The 24,707-nt window shown below is 42.5% G+C and overlaps 1 protein-coding gene across 1 annotated transcript; it reads left to right on the top strand.

The window, feature by feature from the left end:
* The first annotated feature begins 857 nt into the window (after positions 1-857).
* On the top strand, positions 858-13,846 carry fgf24 (fibroblast growth factor 24). The gene is made up of 5 exons (XM_076738384.1): positions 858-1,503; positions 1,686-1,722; positions 6,355-6,532; positions 9,900-10,006; positions 12,054-13,846. The coding sequence occupies exons 1-5, from the start codon at positions 1,472-1,474 to the stop codon at positions 12,330-12,332; spliced, it is 633 nt and encodes a 210-aa protein (XP_076594499.1). The 5' UTR covers positions 858-1,471; the 3' UTR covers positions 12,333-13,846.
* Positions 13,847-24,707: the final 10,861 nt, after the last annotated feature.

The raw sequence follows: 24,707 nt of genomic DNA, 5'->3' as shown, positions 1-24,707 counted from the left end.
TCTTTTCTTTTTTTTAACGGCAGCAGGGATGTGGGCTCACTTTACTGCTGCCAGCTCGTAAACACATTCACACCTCTCTTTCATTTAAATGCGGGATAAGTTATAGCACATTATTGAAAAAAATCAAGGCCGACAACAACCTGCATTTGAATGGTGTCTGGGAGAGCCGAGGCCAATCCACAAACCAGCAGCGGCTTAAAACGCACAAATAACAGAGAGGGAGAAGCAGTTTCTGTAGCTCTTACAACACAACAGCTCTGTTTATTGTCACAGGCGGAAGCTATGTAGTAATGATGATTAATTAATGATTAATTGGGATCATTTTATTATCGCACAAGCCTTAAAGTGATGAAAAGTACATTTTTGCTTAACGTAAAAGTTTACTTAAATGAAAAGTAGGCTGGCTCGTATCATCGCATGCCTCTAAATTAGACTTAGATCTATTAAATCAGTCATTTGCATAGCAATTAAATCTTCTCCCAGGTTTACTAATTCTAATTAAAAGAAAAAACAAACAAACAAACAAACCAAAAAGCAGTTCATCTCCTTGCTCTTGTTCTCCTCTGCGCAGCGCTTTGCCCACCGAGAGGGAAAAAACCCTCTCCAAGCTGATGGTCTCTCCAAGATTACCCTATCAGGTGCAAACCGCTGACATGTTTCCACCCACCAACAACAAAAAAGCCTCTCTGTGCCCAAATCTCAAGCCGCAGACGCACAACCACCACTGACAGGCACTGCTGCGCCATCATCAGCCCCCAAACCTCTCCAGGGATCCGCTGCTGCTGCCGCCGCTGCGATTTCCACACTACCTTTTCTCTTAAAAAACGTAACTTTCTTGAATGCCTGGAAGAGTTTGTCTGCCCACTTTTAGCGACTTGTTTTTGCTGGAAGGGCGTCATTTCATCCACCGCTTTTCCTTTTCTCCACCGCAGCACTTGGTAGAATAAAATGACCCATGCAAGGTGTAGAAATCACCCGCAGGTACGGACGGAGTTGAGGAGCTTGTGATCTCTGGAGCAGCAGGATTGGGATTGTGGGGAAACTTGGCTGTAGGTGCGCAAAACTCGGTGGATATTTTTTTTTTCTTTTTTTTTTTTTTGAGCGAGGGGATTTTTTTTTTTTTTTTTTTTTTGGCGAGATTGAGATCTGAATCCTTTCCACGCTTGGCACCGATTTACGGAGACGTTGCGGGATTTTGGGGAGCGGAGGAGACTGAGCTGGAAAAAAAATCTTCTGGATAAGTCCCCCCAACAAGGAAGCACCTAATGTTGCACCCTGTGACTCTACTGCTGCTCTCCAGTGATCTATCCTTACACTGGGATTCAATCTCCTACTTATCCACGGAGTTGTGTGCGTAAAGGACGCGCAGGGGGAGCGAAAGCGAGAGAGAGGGGGGCGATTTCGCCAACCTTTCCCGGGGCTCTAAATCTGTGGAAGCAGGTGTATTTCAGGTGTATTTCTGCAAGTCAAGATGTCTCTGCTGCCTTCGAGGTTCATATACGTGTAAGTGTTCATCTCCGTTTGCCTTTTGCACATAAAACCATGCATTCTTACCAATAGAAGTCGCCAAAAGCTTCATATTTGCGCATTGCTTTCATCCAGGTAGGCTGCGTTTATTCTTCATGTAATTGCCTGTGTGATTCACTCCCCTCCTCTCTTCTCTCTCTCCCTCTCTCTCCACGTAGGTGTTTACATTTTCTGGTACTCTATTTCCAGCTGCAGGTATGTTTACTCCCACGTTCCTCTTCTTTTTATGTGTCCATGTTTGCATGTCACTGTGCAGCTTTTTAATGTGAGTAATGCTGATGATGGGGATAGGTTCTTTTCAGGGTGGTCCCGACGATATTAAACGCGGCGTTGACTTCCCTCAGTTAAAGTCATGTGGATGGATTTGAATTAGGGTCCTGATGGGGAAAAAAAAAAAAAAAAGTCGCGCGATAATTGTAGAAGGAGAGCATGTGCTGCGCGGAAAAAACAACAACAACAAACAAGGATATATTGTAAAAAAACAAATAAATAAAAGTGCAAAAATTTTACCGAAAAGACGGGAGATTATAACAGTAAAATATTGCTGTACAATGAAAAAAGTATCATAAATGTAAACTCAATATTGAGCATCGGAAATAAACCAGTTCACTGCATCAATATTATAGCAGCGTCATCGCGATACGATGCAGGAGATAAAAATGCAGTCATTGCCCTGTAATCCTTATAAATGATGAATGAAGAAGGAATATAAGCCCTCTGTAAGAAACACTGGCAACTCGGGATTGGGAAAACTCGAATCTGAAGTGTAGCTGTCCTGCTCGCGCACTGATCTGCTAATATCTCATCAATAGTTTCAATTTGGCAAAGTGTAATTAAAATCTGTCGTTTTTAATCTGGAGTTCAAGTAGCAGTTTCAGTGTTTTACAACAGAATAGTGTAGTAAATATTTTGATCCCCGGGGTTAGAAAGTTGTTCTGCGAACAGATGGGCTCGTTTGGCGCTTGTTGCCTCAGTTTTTATTAGTTGCGTCTCACTTTGAACAGTAATGATTTGCAGGCATCCACTCACCTAATTGCGCGCTGTGATCCAGATAAGACGCGGAGAGCACGCTGCCTCCCTCATAAAGCTATCTGATCACTTTATTGGTATGACGTGTTGGATCATAATATTGCACGAGCTGTTGTTTTAAATTAATTTCTCAGTGTTGTTATGATCTTAAATATTAAAACAGGACAGACTCGGTTTTATCTCTCATCCACTCCTGGGATGCATTTTCTCCTACATCAGCATCCCACAGCTGGCAACATTTTGACTGTAGTTTTTTTTTTTTTTTTTTTTATGTAATTATATGTTTAAGAGATTAAAAAAAGATTCAGATTTTTGTCTGAAAAAAACGGAATCATACCAAAGGGAATTCACGTTTTTGGGACAAATAAAACCCTGCAGGAGGGAAAGTTTGACAAATATTTCTAAGACATTTTATTGGTTGCACAATTCTAGTTTATAATTTTTTTTTTTCATCTACTGCTGCAAGGATCTTCTTGTCTTGGTGGGGCTGCTTTTAGCTCTCAGAGACAAAATAACAGGTCTGACTACTGGACTAAAAAATCAGATCCTGAACCTTTTCATGACATTTCCGGGACACAAATTCTAAAACCCTAAACCCCAAAAACTGGAAACTTCAATGTTATGTAAGTGTATGTGCTCTGATTATTCCAACAGAGCTGGTGCAAACAAAGCTATAGTGTCGACTGACCACCCCTCACATGTAAACAGGTTCATGCAGAATGTGGCCCAGCAGACATACGAGGTTTCTGTTTTGTGCTGTTTTAATATAGAAAATATAGAAAAAAAACAGATGAGATAAAAGCGTTTATCAAACAAAGGAAATGCACTGTGGCTCTTTGAGTTTCCTTAGACTGGTGATCAAACTAAAGGAAACGCAGGAACAGCCCTTTAAAGCCCTCCTGTCACTTGGCCCCTCTTGTTGTTGGCCCACTCTGCTCCGCGGCGCTGCTGCGAGCAGCTAATGGCTCTTACATGTCATGTTGTGGTTGTGATTTCACGAGGAAAAACAACAGAAGCAACCACAGCTGAAGTAAACTTTGAATGCTCTGCCAACATGTGAGAGTCTGTCTTTGTCTATTTGTGAGTGTGACCCCGGCGGTGTGTCAGGCAGATAGGAAGGTGTATCTTAGATGGATGTGACGACTGAGCTTCCCGGGTTAAGATGAGCTCCAGACTTTTGAAGTTTCAGCCATATCCGTTGTCACGCTGTGTCTTTGAAGAGAGGAGACAGCGCGATAAAAAAAACCTGCTGTCGTTAGCGTTCACCTCATGTGCTTAGGCTTGCCTTTCCCTTGACGTAAAATGCAACTGTCTACCAAACACACCTTTATGTTTGTTTAGAGATGGGGAGATTTGGGATAAATCCCGTAGCAGCCCAGTTAGGCCACGTTTTGTTGTGTGTTCGGTTTTTGTTCCTGCTCGCTGGCTTTGAGAGAGAGCTGACAACAGATGCTGATGTTTGGCTTTTGAAGAGGATGCATAGTTTGCATCTCTGAGCTTTGCAAACTGTGAGCTCAAAGCTTTCTTTTTTAGAAACATCTTTGGCTGAAATGAGTATTTTGTGAAGCGCAGGGATCACTCATCAGTTTGACGAATTGTTCCTTGGTTGCAAAGTCCTGTAGGTGACACTTTCTGTCTTTGTTTGTAAGCCATTGTGGCTACTGCTGCTCATGCCAACTGCTCTGCTCTTAAATGCATCATTTTCCAGAGTTTTCTTTGGGCGCATCAAATGTGAAAGCTTCCAGGAGTAGTTCTCTCTGAAAATAAAAAAGCTCCATTGTTGTTGTGGCTCATTGGTCTCCAATAAGAGCTTATTCATCATCCCTTTAATTTCAGTATATAGTAAATGTAGCTTTACGCATTTTGTCTGTATGCATTTATTAATTTAAGTTATGAGGAAGGTGACACAGATGTGCGTTACCCCAAACGTCTCACACAGATGAGCTGAAAGTAACAAGTCTTTGTCTCGATTGAGCTGCTTTGGGTTATCAGTTCTCTGATCAGATGTAAATGTGTCCCTTCATGCAGTAAAACTGTTGATCTGCTGGTTGAGTTTATAGGATTATAGAACTGGTTCAGAGTGACTACAGGGATTAGAGTTACCTTTTAGGGCTCCAGAAAGTGCTGGTCTTGATTCATCATGTAGACTGTACTAATAAAAAATATTTATTAGAGGACCGTCTGTAACAGGGTTTTCATGGCTGCACAGTTTCAGAGGTTGTGTTGCACGTTGGAATACCTTGACTGAATTTGTCTAAAAAGGAGTTGTTCTGGAAGCTAAGGAGAAGAAATGAGCCAATAGCGCTGCAGCTAATTTTGATATCTTTGCTTTGAGATAAACTTATTATCCATGAGGGAGCATGTCATAAAAGCATCACAATTTTTTAAGTTTTGATGCCTTGAAGTCAATATTAATGGCATAGATTTGTTGCATCAGTAGGAAGCACATTTCGATATCCAGCCTCTTGTTTTCTGCCTGATGCCAAAAGTAACATTATGGGTGTGTTTCCTAAATGTCAAGATACAGAAGCTGTGTCTCAGTTCAGAGGCTGGATCCTCCGAGGTCCACATTTCCAGACTGAATACGTCACAATGAGCCAACGAGTCGTTCCCATTTCAAAAGCCCATCCAAATGTGGCTGAGAAATGCTACCTAGTGCTGTATCTCACAATCTGTTGAGCATGGGAGGACAAAGTCCAAACTCACCGTCAGGTCTGGTTTCAGGGGACGCTGCAGGTCCAACCTGAGGGACCCATCTTCGTGGATAGTGTTCTTCAAAGGATTAGGTGCCTAATTTGCTCTCAGATTTACAGAAGTTGTTTATTTTCCCTCTCTGAGTTTAAGGATTTGTTCTTAACTCCCCGTCATGTTTTCTACATGTCATTAATTTACTGAAGTTAGAATAACAAGGGCTCGGGGTATGTAATGTGTATATAATTAGCCACCTGAGAACAGCCACATAAAAAGCCATTACTGTGCAATTACCACACCATACAGCTGGGGAAATGGGATCTTGGCGTGAAGTGAGATTCCAGGGCTCCTGAAAGTATACGTTTCCTCTCGCTCTTCCACATGTTGGGTGACACAGTTGCTTTTCCGACATGCCGTCGAAGTCGACGATTTCCTCTGCTTTTATGTCAGGTCTAAGGTGACTCGTAAACAGCAGGCTAGTGAATTCTGAAAGGTGCAGTTGGACAATGTGATCCAAAAGTCCTCCCACAAGTGTGAGTGTTTTTGTGGTTCAAGGTGCCTCTTGCCATCTTTCAGTCTTGTCTTCCGCCTGCTGCATTTCCTAATTTATGGACCGTACATCGCCTGCAGGCAGATATTTGTTTGATGATAGTGCAACAGGTCTGGATGCTTCAGGTGTATAATTGCTAGTGGCTTGCTTGCTTGTGGAAATGGAGTACAGGTTTCTCAATATCGCCCGGAGCACATAGTACACCGCTGTCTCAATACAAAGCAACAGACGGTTGCACCGTAGGCTTTGCACTTGTTCTGTGGGATTTTTACTCAAACGGTGACTTCATTAACACATCTTGTTGCATAGTTATCAGCTTGTAAATGCAATGCATGTAAAATGTGCCAGTTGAGAAGCAAGAAGAGAGACATTAAAATGCTGCAGCCACAATTTCCTGTTTGGTATCTGAGTTTTTAGCCCCTGGAGCACAATTTTTTTGACACAGGGCCCATAAAAGCAGCAGCACACATTACTCTCAACACCTGTGCCATGGCGATGTCTCACCCTCTTTCTCCTGTCTCTCTTTCCATTTCCTCCCGTCTTACACCTCTGTGCAGGAGTCCCAGCAGAGCTCTGCTGATTTCAGGTTTTACATCGAGAACCACACGAGGAACCCGGACGACCTGAGCCGGAAGCAGGTCCGGATCTATCAGCTCTACAGCAGAACCACGGGGAAACACGTCCAGATCTTGGGGAAGAAAATCAACGCCAACGGAGATGATGGGGGCAAGTATGGTATGGGAGAACTCCTGTTCATCTCACCTGACACTTTAGCTAGTTTGTTCAAACAGGATGAGAAATCGCCATCACCTACCAGTGAGATTTTGGTGCTTTTCCTCACTCCAGCCACTTTGTTTAGAGGTGGTTTTCCATGCTCTGTGTTGGGAAAAGCAGATGGTGACTTCTGGAAGCCACCAACTACTGGTTGGAGCGGCTAGAAACGTTATGAAATTGCTGACCTTGCAAAGGATATTTACTGCAGCATTTGGGTATCCAGAGCAAGTCTATTTTTATCTTGATAGATTTATAGGCCTACAGTGTGAATGCCTAATATGGACCAAGACTGACTTGTTGGTTTGCCATACTGCAAAATGTTCTTCACCGTTGGGTTTTGAATTTTAGGCCACGAGCTTTGATGCTCGTGTAGAATGCAATCCTGTAGCATTACTGAACTTTATTGTTTCTAAGGGTTGAAAAAATGATCAGAAATGCAGATGTTTTCCTCAAGGAATGGGGCTGTGGCTACTGAGACATGCAAAATATGAATCTTAACATTGCGCTTTCCTTGAACATGAATGGGTAAGATAAAGTGATATCTACATATAATCTTTCATTTTCTTCACCGTTCTCTGGTTTACAACGGGCATTGTTGCATCTAATGCTGGATTTGGGCAACCAGGGTGACTCGGTTCAGTCCAGCAGTGTGAAAGCACTCCGCACTAACTTGAAAGCATGAGGACGACAAAAAGATTTAACATTTCCAGATACGGTTTTATGCTTCTATCAACCGTAAATATATTCTTTTTGCTTTCTGTGTGGACTTGTTCACAAATTCAAATGAAAACAAATGCGGCGGAGGAGTAAATTGATGGTCAGTGAAGCGCTCTTTGATGCTGTGGAATAAACATAAGGCAGCGGGCCTTGTGTTGTGCTTTCCTGCAGATATTTTGCTCATAACAGCTGACTCACAGCTCGAAAATTGCTGGTCTTGAATGCCTCTGAGTGAGTGTGTTCAGTCGCAGATGCGCCGAGGCGAAGTTTCCTCACTGCTTGTTAGAGCTTGAGTGGAAGCAGATCCAATTTTTCCCATGAGGCCTTGCCAATTCTACCCTCTGCCCCTCCTCCTCCTTCTCCCGCCCCCCCACCTCCTCCTCCTCCTTCTCCTCCTCCCCATCCAGCTGCAGTACCTGGCACCTGTGAACTCCTTTGCACTCACTAATAACGCTCAGGAAGATTCTCTCTCTGCTCTAATCTACTCTCAGTCACTGCAGCTTCACGGCTGAAGGCCACAAACCACCTCAGAGGAAATATATTACTTCCACATAGAGCTTTGTGACCTCTAAGTCCATATCAGTGCAGCAAAAGTGCAGGCGTTATCGTTCTTAGATATTAATGCTGCATATTCATTACTTTTAAGAGACTAGAACAATCCTTTACCAGGACAATCTGCTGTAAGTTATGCCTGTTGTCCGCTCAGAGCAGATGGTGGGTCACTGCGAAGGCTTTTAAACTGATGAACGCTGCAATGTGGACTTAAAGCAGGAGTTTTCAGCTTTTTTGACCCCATACTGAGGCCAGTAAATGCCCGTGGCCCCACATTGTTCATGTTTTACCAAGAAGAATAACCACTGAATTGGTTAAGAAGTCACTGGAAGTGGGGTTTTATAGGAAAATATTGATAGTTTATTCTAAAATTTATGTCAGATTTTTCATTTTTCCCCTTTTTGCACACCGAGTACAGCTCTATTCTGAGAACTGTTAAAAGAAAAACCCAAAATACACAATATACAAGACATCACAGTGGCAGCGAACAAAGATATTTGCTTGTGGATGCTGTTCTGATAAAATAAAATCATCAGTTTTCATGTGTTAGGGCTCCCAACACATTATTAAAGTGTCCTGTTCAGACATTTACAGATGGAGCAAAGATATAGGGTTTAGATGGGGTCATGGACGAAGGACATCCACAGCGGAGAGGAAAATATTGTTTTATCTGATGATCTGGGTCAAGGCTTCATAGTTGAGGTTGGATTTTGGGTCTCCATGCAAAACCAGCTCAGAGTGAGAAGGCCAAAGGGTTGTCAGATGACTCCTGATTTGACTTGCAGAGCTGAAATGTCTTCTTAAACACCATTCGCTTTTTTTTTTTCCTTCTCAAGAAGCCCAAAAAGCTCCAGCCTGATCTTTTCAGTGATTAAAAAAAAGCTGCTCTTTAGTTCCCAAATAACAAACAGAAACCCCTCAGAACAAGAGAAGGAATGACTTCTACCTTCCCTCGGTTTCACCTTTGAGACAGGTTTCCTTCTTCCCACTTTCCTCCCAAGGTTGGATTTAAGGGTGGGAGGGAGGTGGAGGGGAGTTACTTCTGCCCTCGAGCCCGTCCCATCCCCTTCGCCTATTCTTCCTCTGCTCCCTTGAGCGCTACTGAATGGCCCTGTGTGTTAAACAAATGGATCATCTTAACTTTTTGATTGAGTGAGCACAGACTAAAGGGAACTTGAAACCTAATCCTGAGGGGCACATAACCGCTCCACAAATGTTTGGCAGATCTCTTTGCTGGTCGAGGGGCGAGCAGAGACAAAGGTGACCTTGCAGGGGTTAACATTTAGGATGGGGGGGATAAAAGAGCCGCCGGGATGCGTCTCGAGAGTGGATTACTGCTGTGTCAGGTTGAAGTGATGGTGGCATTGTTGTTTTGGTGCATATTTGGTGCTCTATAAAGAAAGTTGTACTCTTAATATACCTTGAAAAGACTTGAATGATTTGCTCTGGAGGCCCATAATTCATCTCCTTTGTTCTTTTTTTTTTTTTTTTAGAGCTAAACATCATCATTTTCCACATTCACAGAATAAATCCTCACGCAATGTTTGTCAAGTCAATTTATTCATAAAGCCCAAAATCAGTCATTTCTATATTCTGGATCTTGCAGGCTTTTGATGGATTTTTGTCTGTAATCCTTGTTTAATTCGATGGGTTTTAATCTCTGGGACAGTACAACTAAGATTGGTGGCTTTGTGGTCATGTATTTGCAAAAAAATGACAAATATATTATAAACCTTTGAACACAAATGTCTGAAATATCAACCTCATAACCCTTAGATGCTGTCATCGGTTCATTAGCACACAATTTAGGCTACGATATGTAAGTCTTCTTTGCTTGACTCCGTGTTTGCCCCTCGATTGTCTGCAGGGTTCCTTCAGAGGGCTGCTCATTTAAATATAATCACTTTAAGGTCATAAATATGTGGAGAAATTTTCAAAAACATTGACAAGTATTGAAAATGACCCAGACAGATTGGTTTAAACGTGTGTGAATCCTTAAGCCACGCACATGTGAGTGGAAAGACTCGCCTTTAACAGAGTTTTCTCTTTTGTGTTCCAGCTCTTCTTGTTGTCGAGACAGAAACCTTCGGGAGCCACATTCGAATAAAAGGAAAGGAGAGCGAACATTACATTTGCATGAACGAGAAGGGCAAAATAGTCGGAAGGGTGAGTGTCTTTTGGTTTTCGTTTTGGGAATATTCGAAAAATCTAAAAAAAAAAAAGATCCTTTGGCAAAAGCTCAGTGTTTTCACCGACACCATCGAATCACCACTTTCTAATATCAGAATAAATATTTCAAACAGGCTCTTAATCCAGGCCGAATTGAACAGATCTGCTTTTTCCTGCTGTTTTTGTACACCCTAACAAAACCCCTTTGATAACTAACAGCCCTTCTTCCATTACGTAATCGGCCTACTCCTTTGACACTCGATCAGTCAATTACAGGCTGAAATCACCACAATGCATTGAGAGACTAATGGTCACTTAGGAGGAATGCCATTGCAATTATATCACTTAGTCACACCAGGTGGCCACGAGCGCGGGATGACAGCATGTGACTCTGTGGACGAGCGCTTCGATATGGAAAAGAAGTTAATATCTGAAAACGTACACTGTGGAGGCACACGTGTGATTTTTGTTGCATTAATAACTCTTGCTGTCAGCGTCGGTGGGGCTGCAGTAAGTCACAGAAGTTTTCTCTCTCTCATCATGGTCATCTGTTAGAAACATGCATTTTCACTTTCAGTTGCTGGGGCCTCATTTGTTTAAAAAAAAAACCTACTCTGACCTCCACTGAAGGATTATTTTAAAAAATCGGCTAAGGTGACATTTAAATTATTGATTGTTGGTGGCTTTCTGCTTACTTAATAAAGCAACTTGTACCATAAATCACAGAAATGCCCCCATCGCTATGCAGACATGCTGATAGTTTTGTTTTCATGGGCCCAGCTTTTGAGATATCTGTCTCTGAGACTTTTACTGCCGCCCCGAATTTAAAAAATTCACGGTGTTTTTCTACAAACACTGCGCTGTTACCTTGGATAATCCACAGACTTCACTGCGCAGAGTTGTCAGTGGAACTGTGACGGAGGGTCTCCATGAATCTGTTGACAGTGAGGTGTGATCTTAATAAAGAGCTGCTGTAGGATTGCATGATACCCTCCACACCAGCGTGGTGCCTTGCTGAGAGTGATAATAATATCATTATGATGAAGCTATACAAGCCAGGCGTTCCAGTCTTTATGCTAAGCTAAGCTAGCTGTCTCCTGGCTCTCACCACGTATAGCCTATAGACATGAAACTGATATTGAAAATGTCAAACTGTTCCTTTAAAATACTCGAGATGGAATAAAATAAAATACTACTCGCTTAAATTATAACTCAACTGCCAGAATAAACATTTGTGCAAACACCAAATTTGCGTAAACTTTATGTTTCTGTGCATCTAAATATTCCATTTTATGTTGTGACAAACATGACGGCTGGAAAATGGCTCTCTTCTGTTAAATATACCCGGTTTGACGCCACAGTCGTCTGCTGTTTGTGTAGCTGTCACGCCACCACCATCCCCTCCTCCTCCTGGTGAGAAAACTCAGCTCATATACGTGTACCAGCAATCTGAACGTCACTTTGACACCGATTCTAGAAACGTTGATATGATACATATGTAACGTACAAGATGAACATAACCCGTGGTTTGCAGAAACCTACAACGTGCCAACATTTTCCTCTGGTGGTGGTCCAGAAGTGAAAGAAGGAAGTGAAATACAGACCGTGAAAAGGCCCAACCAGACAGGAAGTAGTTTCATATGACAATAGTGCAGCAGACAGTCGAGGCCTGCAGGTTTGATCACTAGTCGTGTGAAAGTGAACACATTTACATTTAACCTTTAAACTTTTTCTGCTCAGAGTAAAAAAAACGTTCACTTTAAGCCGAGTCATGCTACCCTAATGACTTCCTAAATGTACCTGTTAGCTTTTCAACATTACAGATGTTTGAAAATTAAATATTTGCCTCACACTCACAGTGAATTTGTGTTCTCTACGCATAAGTATATTAGACTTTATGCTACAAAACCCTCAACAGAAGAGCAAACCGTTCTGAGCCTGAACAAACTGATGCAATGGAAATAAGCCAGAGCGTTAGCTGCAGAGGAGGTCACGCTGCCATGTTAATAATTAATTAATGTGCCATTTGTCTTCCTTCTTTCAGCCCGATGGCAGGAAGCAGGAGTGCGTCTTTGTCGAGGAATTCCTGGAGAACAACTACACGGCTCTCGTGTCGGCCAAGTACAAAGGATGGTACCTCGGCTTCAACAGGAAGGGTCGGCCCAAGAAAGGCTCGCGGACCACGCAGAGGCAACAGGAAGTCCACTTCATGAAGCGGCAGCCGAAGGGCCGGTTGGACCCGCTGGAGGAGTTTCGTTTCACCACAGTAACAAAGCGGACACGAAGGGCTCGGCGATTAAAACCCAACTCCAAGAGGAACTGATGGGGCCGATGGGACAGCACTAATTTTCCTCGGGTGGAAAAAAAAAAAAAACACGAACTGCATCTGAAAATCTCAAGCTTCTTGTCTTAAAAGAATCACCTTAAAGACTTCACTTGTGTAAAAGAAAGACAGACAAAAAGAACAAAAAAAAAAAAAGTCAAAGATGTTTTATTTTTGTATTTCAGGATGACTGAATATTTCCTAACTCTTGGATTCTTCTGGGTTGATGTCATTGTGCTAACGTGTCCGTCATGTTATTTATACTGGATAAACTAAAGGACTTCTGAGAGAATTCCTGTCGCCGTCGTCCTCAGCTACGTTTGAACTGCAAGCTGAAGGCATGCTTTCTTTTTGACAATGGGGGCTGAAGCAGGAGCTGACGCAATGTTATAAAAATCAGCCAACTAGAGATTTATTGGAATACCTGTCGGTTTTTGTTTGTGTTTCCCCTGACAACGCGGATCCCATACTTTCCACTGGAATCAGACACCATGGAGATGAAACGGAGAGAGGTGGCAGTCGCAGGTGACACTGTGCTGCCGGGATAACTGTGTAGCTTTGAGTGCAATATTTTACAGGTCTCTCTCTTCCTCTTCATCCTTTTTTTTTTTTTTTCTCTCCATACGTCTCTCAACCTCAGCTTCACTCGCGGCTCCTGGAATGCGCTGAACCCTCCGAGTACTGTGTGTGATTTCCTTGACATTTCCATGCAGCCTGTGATTCAGCTAAAACACGACATGCTTTGACTAGTCGGGCACCGGCCGCGGCTTCAGCCTTGTTAAAACACACAAAAAAACAAGACAAACAAAAACACAACAGCTGATGTGGTTCGAATTCCACAAAGTCTTCCAGCTTCATCGCGTTCGGGAGATGGATGTTAATCCTTCTGGTCTCCCCTTTTTAACAGCTCTTCCTCGAGTTTTTCCAGAAAAGGATGCCTTGACTCTGTGGTTCTCTGTCAGTGTGAGCTAGCTAACATTTTGGGGTTGGCGATGAAGACTTCCTCTACCTCCTTGTTCTTTTTGTTTATCTTTACCTCGTCGGACTGGCTGCGTTGGAAGCTTTCAGTCGACGCCGAGCTGAACTGAGCTCTTCTTTATTCCCCCCCCCCCCCTTCCAAAATGGCCTTTTGACTGTGAGCTCATCTTCGCTCCTTTCACTCTCACTGGATGACAGTCTCAAAGATGCTTTTGGGAAAGCTTTTCCCTGTGCTTGTTTGTCAGGTCAGGGATCCGCAGACGGGAGCGCTGCAGCTCTGACCAACCCCGATCACGTCACGAAGCCACATCTGACGGCTGAGGCTTCTCCTCCGATGACCAACTCGTGCAGGATTCTGGGAACATTTTCAGCGACATGTGGTTGAGTTTGTGTCCTTAAAGGAAAAGTCTGCGCTTTCTGTCATTCCTTCTCTCACTGACGACAGACTCCAGCCCCTTTTCACCAGTAGTATGTATTCGCCTGTCTGCTGGCAGGTTTTTTGTATGAGTTGCTACTAACAACATGACACATTTATGATTTTTTTTTTTAAACAAATGTAAGCAAAAATAATTTTATGACTATTATTAAGATATTTATTGCCTCCCTTTGTAAATAAAATGTGATGAGTTTTATTTGGCCTCTGTTAATAAAATGAGGACTATATTTTAAAAAAAGACCTATTTTATGTCTTTATTGCGCTGTGGATCGAGGTGAGGTTTAGACTGGGACTGTGTGAGGTGCACGCTGAATGTGGGACCACCTAAAAAGAAATGCTGCAGGTAGCAATTGGTTGGACATAGAGTACATTCCCTTCTCTGCATACTGCCAAGGTATGCATTTTTATATACAAACCCAAAGTGTGAGGATTGCTTTTAAGGTCAGTGCTTTTTTAAATTGAGAACGGCCTGTTGCAACATCTCTGAAGGCTTTTTATATCGCTGAGAGTTCACAGTCGGTGCTTTTTTTAAACACTGATATCGTTGCATAATTATAAAAAGTATTTTTGGCAAAAAAAAAGGTTAGGTTTTATCTTCTTACGTGTTCTTTTTTTAGCATCAAAAACAAAGATACGCATACGTATTAATGAAACGTTGCATCATGAACCACATCACAGCTGCAGCCTCAAAACAAAACAAAATCCACGTTATTTGTCGAGGGCGAAGAAGACGTAGCTTCTCTAACCTCTGAGCACTCAAACACAACTTTACTTTGATGTAAATGCGCCGTTCTCCAGACCAGTAAACATATAATATTTTAGACATTTTTCCGTCTTTTAAAAGCGCTGAAGGAATGTGGAGTAGCATGTCTTATAATGCTGTGTGCTGGAATGATGTTTACAGTAACCGTCAGACTGAAAGATGGCGGCTTTGAGGGAGAAAAAAATACTTTTGTTTAAATTCCTAGCGATGCTATCAGGTCTCGCCCTCCTCCCCCTTTCCACTCCACTCCGGTAGTTACCTCCAACAGACCCAGAAGTCCCCCGCTCCGTCATGGGATTTTGGACGTCTGGCCTGCTTTTAAAGGTGGAAACATAGTGCTTGATGCGTGACCCAGAAATTCACCATTAACATAATGGATCAGCGTTGAAGATCCTAGTCGTCTGGGGAGGGGGGAGGGGGGGGGCAGTGAGAGAAGTAGCTGAGATGACTGCAGGATTTCAAGGAATGTTTTATGTCCCTTCATCCTGTCATCATCTCTTTCAACTGCTTATTGTCTCCTCTGTGCAAGACTGATGATACAACTGAGAGGAAAAAAGAACAAGCAGCCACCACAGACAAGAACATGTATTAAAGTTGTCAGAGGTTTCTTTCCTGTGCGTCGCTGTTTATAAATACTCCGTGTTTTTAAGGTTTGGGAGTTAAACTCAGTTTTACATGCACGGTGGAGGAATTTAATCAATGCAACTCGCAAAAACCCTCCAAATTCTATTTATGCGAGCGAGAAGCTTTTCTTTTTTTTTTTCCCGTCCACATACTTCAAACTTGACCAAGCACAGCCAAACTGCATCTGGGTATATTGACATTTAAACGAGCGCCGATGGTTTCCAACGTGTCGGCCGATTCGCAATAAGGAGACGACATTTTTGCATAAGCCTCCCGCTAGGCTTTTCTCTGACTCGACCTTTGATCATTGGAGGCTAGATGGTCTTGGAACTGGACCAATAACTTCAAAATGAAACATAGAATTCCCTTTTGCAAAGCCCAGCCCCTTTTCAAGGGAGGTGGAATCTTTAAATGCAGTCCTGCTTGCCAAGTAGTTTATATTCTATTATTAGAAAATCTCAGCCCACTGAAACTGTGCACAATGGATACAGTATGACCAGAAAGCAGTGTCAATTTAGAGAAAAACTTTGTGGTTCTGCATAAGTTATACAAATTTTAGTGGAACAACCAAAAGTGGTTCTTTGGCCTTGAGATCAGCAACCACACACTTAACAATTAGCCCTGTCAACAGAAATTTGTCCCGTTTGAGACATAAAACGAGTTTTGTCTCTCTGAATATTACTGAAATTGTCCCTCAAGGTCAGTGAAAAACAAAACTCCAAAGCCAAACAAAACAGAGTTCAAGCTATAAAATACCTTGTGCCATTAAATGCAGTTTCACGTCACGTCATTTACTGTCAAAACAGGACTGCTGCTCCCGCCCTTGTAACTCATGCTAAAAGCTAAACCACAGTCGACTGGTCGTCTTTTATGGCTGTGAAATCCGCAGGGGAAACACTGTGATTCTTGAAGTATTTTTGAACACATGGCTGAGTTGTGTTTTTACAGGATTACAAATGTGCTTACTGTACATACAGTTTCTGGAAAGCCAGACCTCTTCTGTGTTCTCCCCATAACAACATGTGGCCAGAGTGTTATGAATAGAGGTCAAAATAAAGGTCGGGCATCTTATTCAGACTCAGCGTGCAATATTGATTTTTATTTTTCTAATTTCAACCTGGACCCAACAGTTAAAGCCTCAATCCATGATGTGTTTGACCACATAAAAAGACAAAATTCAGCTACAACATGGAAAAGTTGTACTTGTCATAAATAAAAATTGTCATTTTTTCTGGAGTTTCTGGCAGATTTCACCTCAATAAATAAACCTCTACTATCATCAGAAAACATTATTCAGATTTAGTTGCTATTTAATAGTCGACGTATCTTAAAGACGTCACTTTGAGAGTGACGGCAGTTCAAAATCTTGTCTTGCAAACTTGGGCTGGACCCCCGTTTAAATTTGGATCACACACTGTACGTGAAAATAAAACTTTGAAGGAACATTCACACCTATTTTACACATGAGCATCAGTCTATTCTTCATGAGAAAGACAAAGCCTGAAAAACAGCACAGCGTCTTCTGTGGCTCTGGAGGGAGATTTCTAAATCTGAGAAAATAACCTGAATCGTGTAAGGCAGCTTTTCTTTAAGCTTAACTGGATATAACTTCCCCAACATTATGTAAGTGCAATGCTAAATTGCTTAAGCACCCTTTTAATAAATGGACACAAACGTATCTCCAGTAACTTTTATGACATTTTATAGCTGCTAGAAAACCACCAACAGGTGTGGCAGTTCTGGATTTGACTCAGGAACTGCATCTCTCAAAGTCAAACTAATAAGGATGAAAGAGTGAGATAATCTGCGTTGGGTGGTGTTCTGGGTGGATGGATGCGTTTATGCAATTATGATTTTCTGCATGTTTTACCAAGACAAATCCTCAGTAGCACAGGAGGTGTTGTGTTAGCACTGACAGTTTGTTTAGCATAAAGAGGCTGTTTAGAATGAGCATTAGCAGCAGCCGCAACGACTGAAGAAACAAAGACAAGCAGAAACACTGAGAGTTTCGTACACATGCTGTTTGATTAACACGCTCAGACTCAGTAATACATCACACCAAATATGGAGGCAAAATAAAACCATTTTATCGTTTTCATTCCGACCTCTGACTTCTGACTTCTACCTGCCGCATTGTCGTGGTCATTGGGTAACGTTGCAGGAGGAAAAGGGGACGAACCAGAGAAACAAACATGTAAACACACATAAAAACTTATCTCCCTTTCACATGTACACAAACACACACAGACACTCCAGTCAGGCCTCGTCCCAGCATCAACAGATGCCAGGTGACACAGCTCATTAACTTCTCCTTTCTCCTATTCTTTTGGCTCCTCATTGTCTTGAGATATGAGATGAGCCTTTGTTGAGAGTTTTGCCCCCTTTTCTCTCGGCCAGGCCGGGCCCGTAATTAGTGCTTTGCGCTGGGCGTACTTTCTCACAGGGCTACGACACAATTAATCAGCACTTTCCCACCAATGGGCAGAAGCCGCTTGATTCTATCAAGGCCAAATTTTTAAGTTGTGATGCCTTTTTCCAGTAATGGAAATATCAGGACACCACAATGATTTTAAATAGATGCTATTCAACCATTGTAGCCTTTTGGGTATAGTCAAATATTATTTGAAAGTGCTTTGTTTAAAGGTCCAGTGTGCAGGATTTATGGGGATCTACTGGCAAAAATGGAATATAATATTCATAATTGGGTTTTCAGAAGTTTTTAATCACCTGAAAATAAGAGCTGTTATCTTAGAATGACAGCTTTATATCTACAGAGCGAGTGGGTCCCCTTCCATGGGGTCTGGCATGTTGCACCACCATGTTTCTACAGTAGCCCAGAATAGCATAGAGACCACTTTTTGGGTTTCACTGTCAGTGTAGGTTCTCCAGATTTTGGGGTTTGTTATGTAAAAACTGTGCCAAATGTCTGGACTGTCACTGGAGTGTTTTTTCAGCAAACAGCAACTTACCCCAGATGTCCACTGGGGGCAGTCTGTCCATGATGCATCCAATGGACCTGATTCTACACGAGTGCAATTCCACCAGGTGCCTTTCGTTTGTGTTTCAGACTCCTCTCTCCTCTCCTTTCAAGGGAAAATGACCAAATTAGCTAAATCTGAGCAAGTCAATAAAATCAGGGAGGCAAAACGCTCGGCTTCTGAAACGCTCCCGGTGGAGTTTCAAGGCACATGGAGGACTGACCACGCCGCAGCCACGCCCGACGTGGACTCTCCGGGTTACCTGACGTCTGAACAGTTCTGATCTGGTGAGCTCCACCCATTTGGATCTCCACATAAAACAATGCTAAGTATTTGAACATGCCGTTTGGCTCAGACGTGTCAGATATGAAAAGCTTAGCTTGTCTTCTAATTTAGGGGTTTTTGTTGACGTCAAACTATCTGACTTTAAGCTATGACTCTGTTAGTCGATAAATAGTTTTATGCTCTCTGCTTTCTCATTATCTTTCCCTTCATCTCGTATCATATCATCCTCTTTAATTATCAGTTTGTTTAGCTTCTTGAATCTGTGATCTCTTTCTATTATCAGCACCGCAGGGCTGTCATGACTTTTCAAAACAGAACTTTTTATGATCTTGTTTACAAAATAGCAACAAACAGATGAACAGTAACGTTTGTGTGCGTTTGTGTGTGTGTGTTTGGGATGTATTGATACCACTTTTTTTTCCAACCAAGTAGAAGTAGTAGTACAAGAGGAACTCACTCTTAACTCCTCACACAGAGCCTCAACAGATAGACCTTTCAACAGATACGCTCACCAGTGTCCACTGGTGTCCACTGGAGCTCATATTGAGATTATACAATGTAGAGATTGTTTGATTGTGGTCGGCTGGATTCTGGTGACCGCAGCTCCAGTAACCGAGAAGAAGGCAAAATCCCGTATAATCTACAACCGATAATGGCTGGTCATCAACAGCGTTGAGTCAGAGCTTCTGTTATTCTTACTCTCTCTTTCTGCAAAGTTGGTCGAGGCTGTTTCCCAGTTGTTGAGGTTAACACCAGATTCCCATAAAGTGCAATCTGTATGTAGTACAAATACATACCGATACTGATACCAATACCAATACCTAAGTGTGTGTGTGTATAAATGGAAGAGTCAGAAAGATGAGGACAGAGAGGGGATTACATGGAAAGTTGTAGATTATACAGAACACACAATCAGTCAATCACGCAATCACTTGATCTTGCAAGATCTTGAAAAGCACCTTCAAAATCCACTGGATTAAACTGACTATAGTGAAGGAATTAATACAAAACACATGAAACTGCTCAAATACAAACATAAATACATTTCACAATAAAAGCCTGTAAATTATTATTAATAAACATTCTTGTAATGATAAGTCACAGTAAGTGTAATCGTTAAAATACTAATTGTATTGACGGTGTCTATGAGAATGCAACTCTACTACGAGTCCAGTCACCAGAATAAAATGTTGCCATTGTAAGTTTCTGCAAACCACGGATAAGTTAAATCTGTACATTTCATATATATCATATCAGCGTTTCTATAATTGGTATCACAGTGAGGTAGTTCAGAGCAAACTAACATTCAAGCTGTGTTTGTGGTGAAGGAAGCAGGTATTTAAAAACTAAAATGAGATCTTTTTCCAAATAGTTTTGTCGTGATCCAGTCTGTTCAGTTTCGTCACTTCCTGTCTTATTTTGAAGTCTTCCCTCGTGTCAGATTTTACTTTACTTCCTGTGTTTTCCCGCCCTTGTGATTGTGTGATTCATTTCACCTGTGTCTAATTAGTTCTCCTCCCCAGCCTATTTAAGTCAGTGTGTTTCCCTTTGCCTTTGTTGCTTCATCCCAACACAGGACACACTGCATCCATCTGCAAATGTCTGTGAAGAGACCATCAACACCACTTTGGAAAAGTGGTTCATATAGAGTAATGACATGGTTTGAGTATTGCTTTACACAAACATGTTACAGAGGTTGGCGTCATGAGTTCATTCTTTCGTTTAGTTTCTAATGGAGAAATGAAAGCAGATAGAAACAGTGCCAGCAGGACTGAATCAGCAGTCAGTCTTCATTTTCCCAGGAGATCGTAGCCACTGACGGACAGAACTGCACAGTGAGAGCGAGGCTTATACCATCTAAACGCTGAGGGTGTCATTAATCTATAGCCACTGCACTGTGCAACAAGCGTTTGCTTCATAATGATGCGTTAAAGCAAATTTAAAAGAGCCTGGAAAAGTTCAGGGTAATCTGCTTTGCATGATAAAATGTTTCCACGAGTCCAGCAGAAGTGAGTAACCTCACAATCCATTTATTAATTTCATTTTCACTTCCTATTTGTAGTTCTTTCCAATCTAATCCGGCATTTCTTTTCACTTCTTCAGCATCAAATTTGTTTTCACATTTGAAGACATTTCAAACATTTCTAGGGATCAGGATAAGAGTACTTTAGCTTTGTACGTCTAAATATTGAAATGAATTAATTTACAATTAAAGTTACATAAAATGTCAAATGTTTCAGTAAACATGTTCTTGATTATTACGGTTTTCTTTTGCTTTCAGTTACAGTGTATGATAAAGCTAATACTGGACTCAGTGGGTACTTGGATAAGACAGGGGATGTTCACAGAGGGGAAGCTGGCACAGACCTACATTGATTTTTTCCTCAGGACCCCCTGATGGGTTAATATGGCCACATGAATCTGAGTCTGCACAGTAGTCTGAAAGCTAGAAAACAGCACACATACAATAGCATGGCCCCCCAACAGCAAGATGCCAAAGAAGAGACGGCTTTAGTCCTCCAGTCGGGTTCAAACTCATGCAAAGTGTAATTTGGGTACGTTATCAAACCCGGGTCTACTGGGTGGAGAGAGAGAGGAGGCAGAACAGGAATCAACAGTGAAAGAGAAAAAAACACCCATGCAGACCTTTCACCTGGGGTCAAAACACAGGTCCTCTGCTGCTAATCTGACATATGTTTTCATGAGCCAAGACAAGCAACCCTGCCATGGTGGCCGCTCTCCAAAACTAATGATGTCAAGTGATTCCCTCGAACAGAATCCCCTTTAAAACAGAATGAAAGAGGGAGGGAAGCGTGGGGGTCCAGCGAGGGGATGCAGTTGAAGAGCAGCCGGGGGTGGGGGGGTGGGGGGGGGGACAGGTTGGAGCAAAGAAGAGGACTGAGACGGTGACCCCCATGTTGTCTAAAAACTCAACTTGGTGCAGCTCAAAGACCCTACCAGCTACTTCCTGTGCCAAATCTTACCCCTCGCCACTATCATATCATTGTACATAGAGAAAAGGGCTCACTTTTTATTTACGCCGCTGTTATTGCCAGAATATTGCTTTTAATTGCTGTCCTGGATTCCCCGCTGCAGTATAGGATGAGTCTGAGACGATTACTCAAAGTAATGGAGCATAATGATGTCTCGGAATGGCCCCTGAAGCTCAGGTCAGGGGTTGGACAATGTGAACATTCAGCTACTTAGCTTCCTTTGCAACTTTGTGACAAAATCTGTTTGCCCAACACCAATTAAGATGCCTCTCTGTGCGCTCTGGTCAATGGGTTTGACGGAGGGGGTCGTCCAACGAGTTGACATGTCCCTGAGCACGAACAAGCTGGCCTGTGTCCTCGCCTCAATAATTGGTGTCCCTTGCAACGTGCCGCTTCCCAGGGCTGTCCTTTGTGTCCCCATGGCAGTCCTAAATGAGGGGAGTCAGGGCTTTAATGGGACTCCTGTTAGTTTTAAACAAACACAGGGCGACCCCCTACTGTTCAGCATGTTGCATAGAACAGCTGGGAGTCCATGGGCCTCTCACTTGGGAGCCGGCAACCCCCACGGGGGCCCAAGGCCCGCTGGCCCCCTCCCCACTGTGCCTCTGATGACGTCCTCTCAGGAGCTCGACACTAATTCTGTGTTCATGCCGCTAGCAGCTACATCTGCGTTCTACTTTTCAGTGGCCTGATTGCAAGGTGTGGTGCCAGCAGAGCCACGGAGAGAGGCGAGACGTCATGCAGTGCTGGTATGTGATTGGCTGTTAGAAAGGAATGTCCACCGAATGATTACTGAAAAAGGACGACTGCAGTGAGCGTGAGCTGTGGCTCCATCGGCAATAATAGGATGAGTTTCTACTGGCTAGAGACAGAGAGGACTGATTCCATCCTCCAAAAGCAAGAAGATTTTGAAGTATCTCAATCTACAGCTGAAGTCATAGATGAATCACCGAATGGGCTAAACCACCGCCCAAGGCCACAATTATACACATCTCTGCACAGAAGCCTGAGTTCTCACAATCTGTAATTTTATATTAATTCAAATGTAGACTGTAAGCAGCACAGTTAAATCTGCAATGCATGCTTCTGGCCTAGAGGCAGGAAGTTTATTGTTAATGCCGCCGTGGTCAAGTTCGTGCCCTGATACTTGTCAGTCATCTTGATGACCTGTCTGCTTTTAAACAACATGTAGCCTTAGGCTGAGGGAACCTGCAACAGTGAGGGCAGCACAGGTAGCAGACAGACACTAAAGGCAACAAAACACAACAAAAAAAGTTATTTATTCCATACAGATCCACTGAAAGTTCACTGCACTTCTGTGTTTTGTTGTCACGTTTTTCCCTTAATATCAGCCAACAGCTCTGTGCAAAAGTGATGATATGTAAGCGTCTTATTCAGTCGTTGCTTGTGTAAGATGTAAACTTTGCACACTGCAGCTTTAATTATTCTCCACTGCATCTTGAATTTCAACCTTTAAGCTCCTCGATTTGCTGGGAAAGGAACATCGTGGCTCCTCGTCTGAATTTCATTGAGAAAGCAGGGAGGATTTCTCAATGGGGCACTTGAGAGCAGTGTTGATGTTGTGTGGCTAATGTGTTTGCGCTGGCTGTGATAGAGGGGATTAGTGCCTTTGTGGTGGTCTGCTGGGACCGCAGACTACTGGACTTTGAAAGCATACTTGCCAACTTACTCAGAGGCAAATCAAAGCCTGTGAAAAATTGTTCCCTCGGCACCTAGTTGACTGGTTGACCTCTGTGTCGGAAAAGGTACGAGCGTAAACACACACACACACACACACACAGAGCTTCATCAGAGTCTGTACCTCATAGTGTTTGTTGAACCGCTGAGGGTCAAGGTGACAAATGACAAACACCAAATAAATCTTCTCTCAGGTGATCATCCACTAACTCAGCCAACAACTAACCTACCTTCTCCTCCTATCTGTATGACAACCAAACCAACATTTATATACAGGTTATACTGGTTTTAAAAACACAGAAAAACACATTTCCCCATCTCAGATTAGACACTAATTTGAGAGACAAGGCCAATGAGGAAATTCAGCAGCTAAAAGAGATGTAGTACCTAAAGAAAAGAGTCCAGTAATGGTATTTCGAGGGTGGATGAAATTGATGGTTGTCAACATTTGGTTAACACTAGTCACTAAATTGGAAATGTAACTGCAGCTATGGGACTGTGCTAGTTGCTGCTAATAGCAAATATCAATATAATCCTAAAAAAAACCCCATCAGATATCACACACTATAGTTTAAAGATTGAATTTCTGAGTGAATTTCAGGCCAGAAAATGCATTATTAAAAGAAAATGTAAAAGTCTAAAACCCATTCTGGTCAAACTTCCTCAAAAATAGTCTAAATTCTTCTCTACTTCAAAAGAGAAGTGTTTTTTTCTCCATCATTTCATTCTCCATCACTAACTGCAACTTAACTCTATGAAAGCACCGTGACAAAAGCCTCCACACCCGCACACAAACACTCATATATGACCTCTGCGATGCCCCTGCCGGTGTGTTTACAGTAAACTGAACCAGTCCTGAACGAACCCCACAAAGGAGCCTGCAGCCTTTGTTTTCCAGCTCACTCCCAGGAGACTCTGTGAGGATGAAACAGAGATATGAGCAGCTAGAGTTACCTCTTAATGAAACGTATCAACACCAGCAATCGCAGCAACACTGGCTGCCAGTAGAACTTTGCCGCGACTGGACGAACTCTGGGAGGGCGAAAAGGAAGAAAGTCAGCGACGCAACAGAGGAGCTATTCATCCACAGTGATCAGTCCTGAGTGAAAAGGTGTTATAAAATGTGTTTTTTTATGCTGTGTTGTCTAATTATGCACATTGTTGGGTGTCAGTAACAGCAAGAAGTACAATAACTTCATGCACACTGGCTGCAGTAATGTGCTGCGTAAAGGTACAAGTATTGAATTTGGCTAAACTAGCATGAATCTGAAGCATCTCAGTTGTCAGTCATACACACTTTTGTTTCAAGTTTTTTATTTTTCCATGAATAATTTATCCATACCTGATGTAAAATTATGTGAAAGAAGTTGCTCATAATGAAAAACCCAAAGATTTATCACCCGTTGCTGCAGCTCCTCTCAGCTCTACGGAGCTTTATGGTGTCGTTCAGCTCCTTGTTTGGTTCACGGGCGTTAAGTTCACTTTCAACACTCTAATCAGTCTAGTTTAGTTCACAGCTGTCTTCACCAAAAATCTGATGAACCCATGGTACACTACCTACGCAGCACCAAACAGCAGAGAAAGTTAGCATCTAGCTGGTCAAGATTGTGGAGAATTTAG

The sequence above is a fragment of the Chaetodon auriga genome, chromosome 9 (genome assembly GCF_051107435.1).
Source record: "Chaetodon auriga isolate fChaAug3 chromosome 9, fChaAug3.hap1, whole genome shotgun sequence".
In the NCBI taxonomy this organism is placed as follows: domain Eukaryota; kingdom Metazoa; phylum Chordata; class Actinopteri; order Chaetodontiformes; family Chaetodontidae; genus Chaetodon; species Chaetodon auriga.
This window is presented reverse-complemented; position numbering and strand designations above follow the sequence as displayed.

Excerpts from the sequence above, each read along its gene's own strand:
- fgf24 (XM_076738384.1), top strand. The coding sequence starts at position 1,472 with ATGTCTCTGCTGCCTTCGAGGTTCATATACGT. Across the intron at positions 1,723-6,354 it reads TACTCTATTTCCAGCTGCAG|GAGTCCCAGCAGAGCTCTGC; the intron begins GTATGTTTACTC and ends ACCTCTGTGCAG. Across the intron at positions 6,533-9,899 it reads AGATGATGGGGGCAAGTATG|CTCTTCTTGTTGTCGAGACA; the intron begins GTATGGGAGAAC and ends TTTGTGTTCCAG.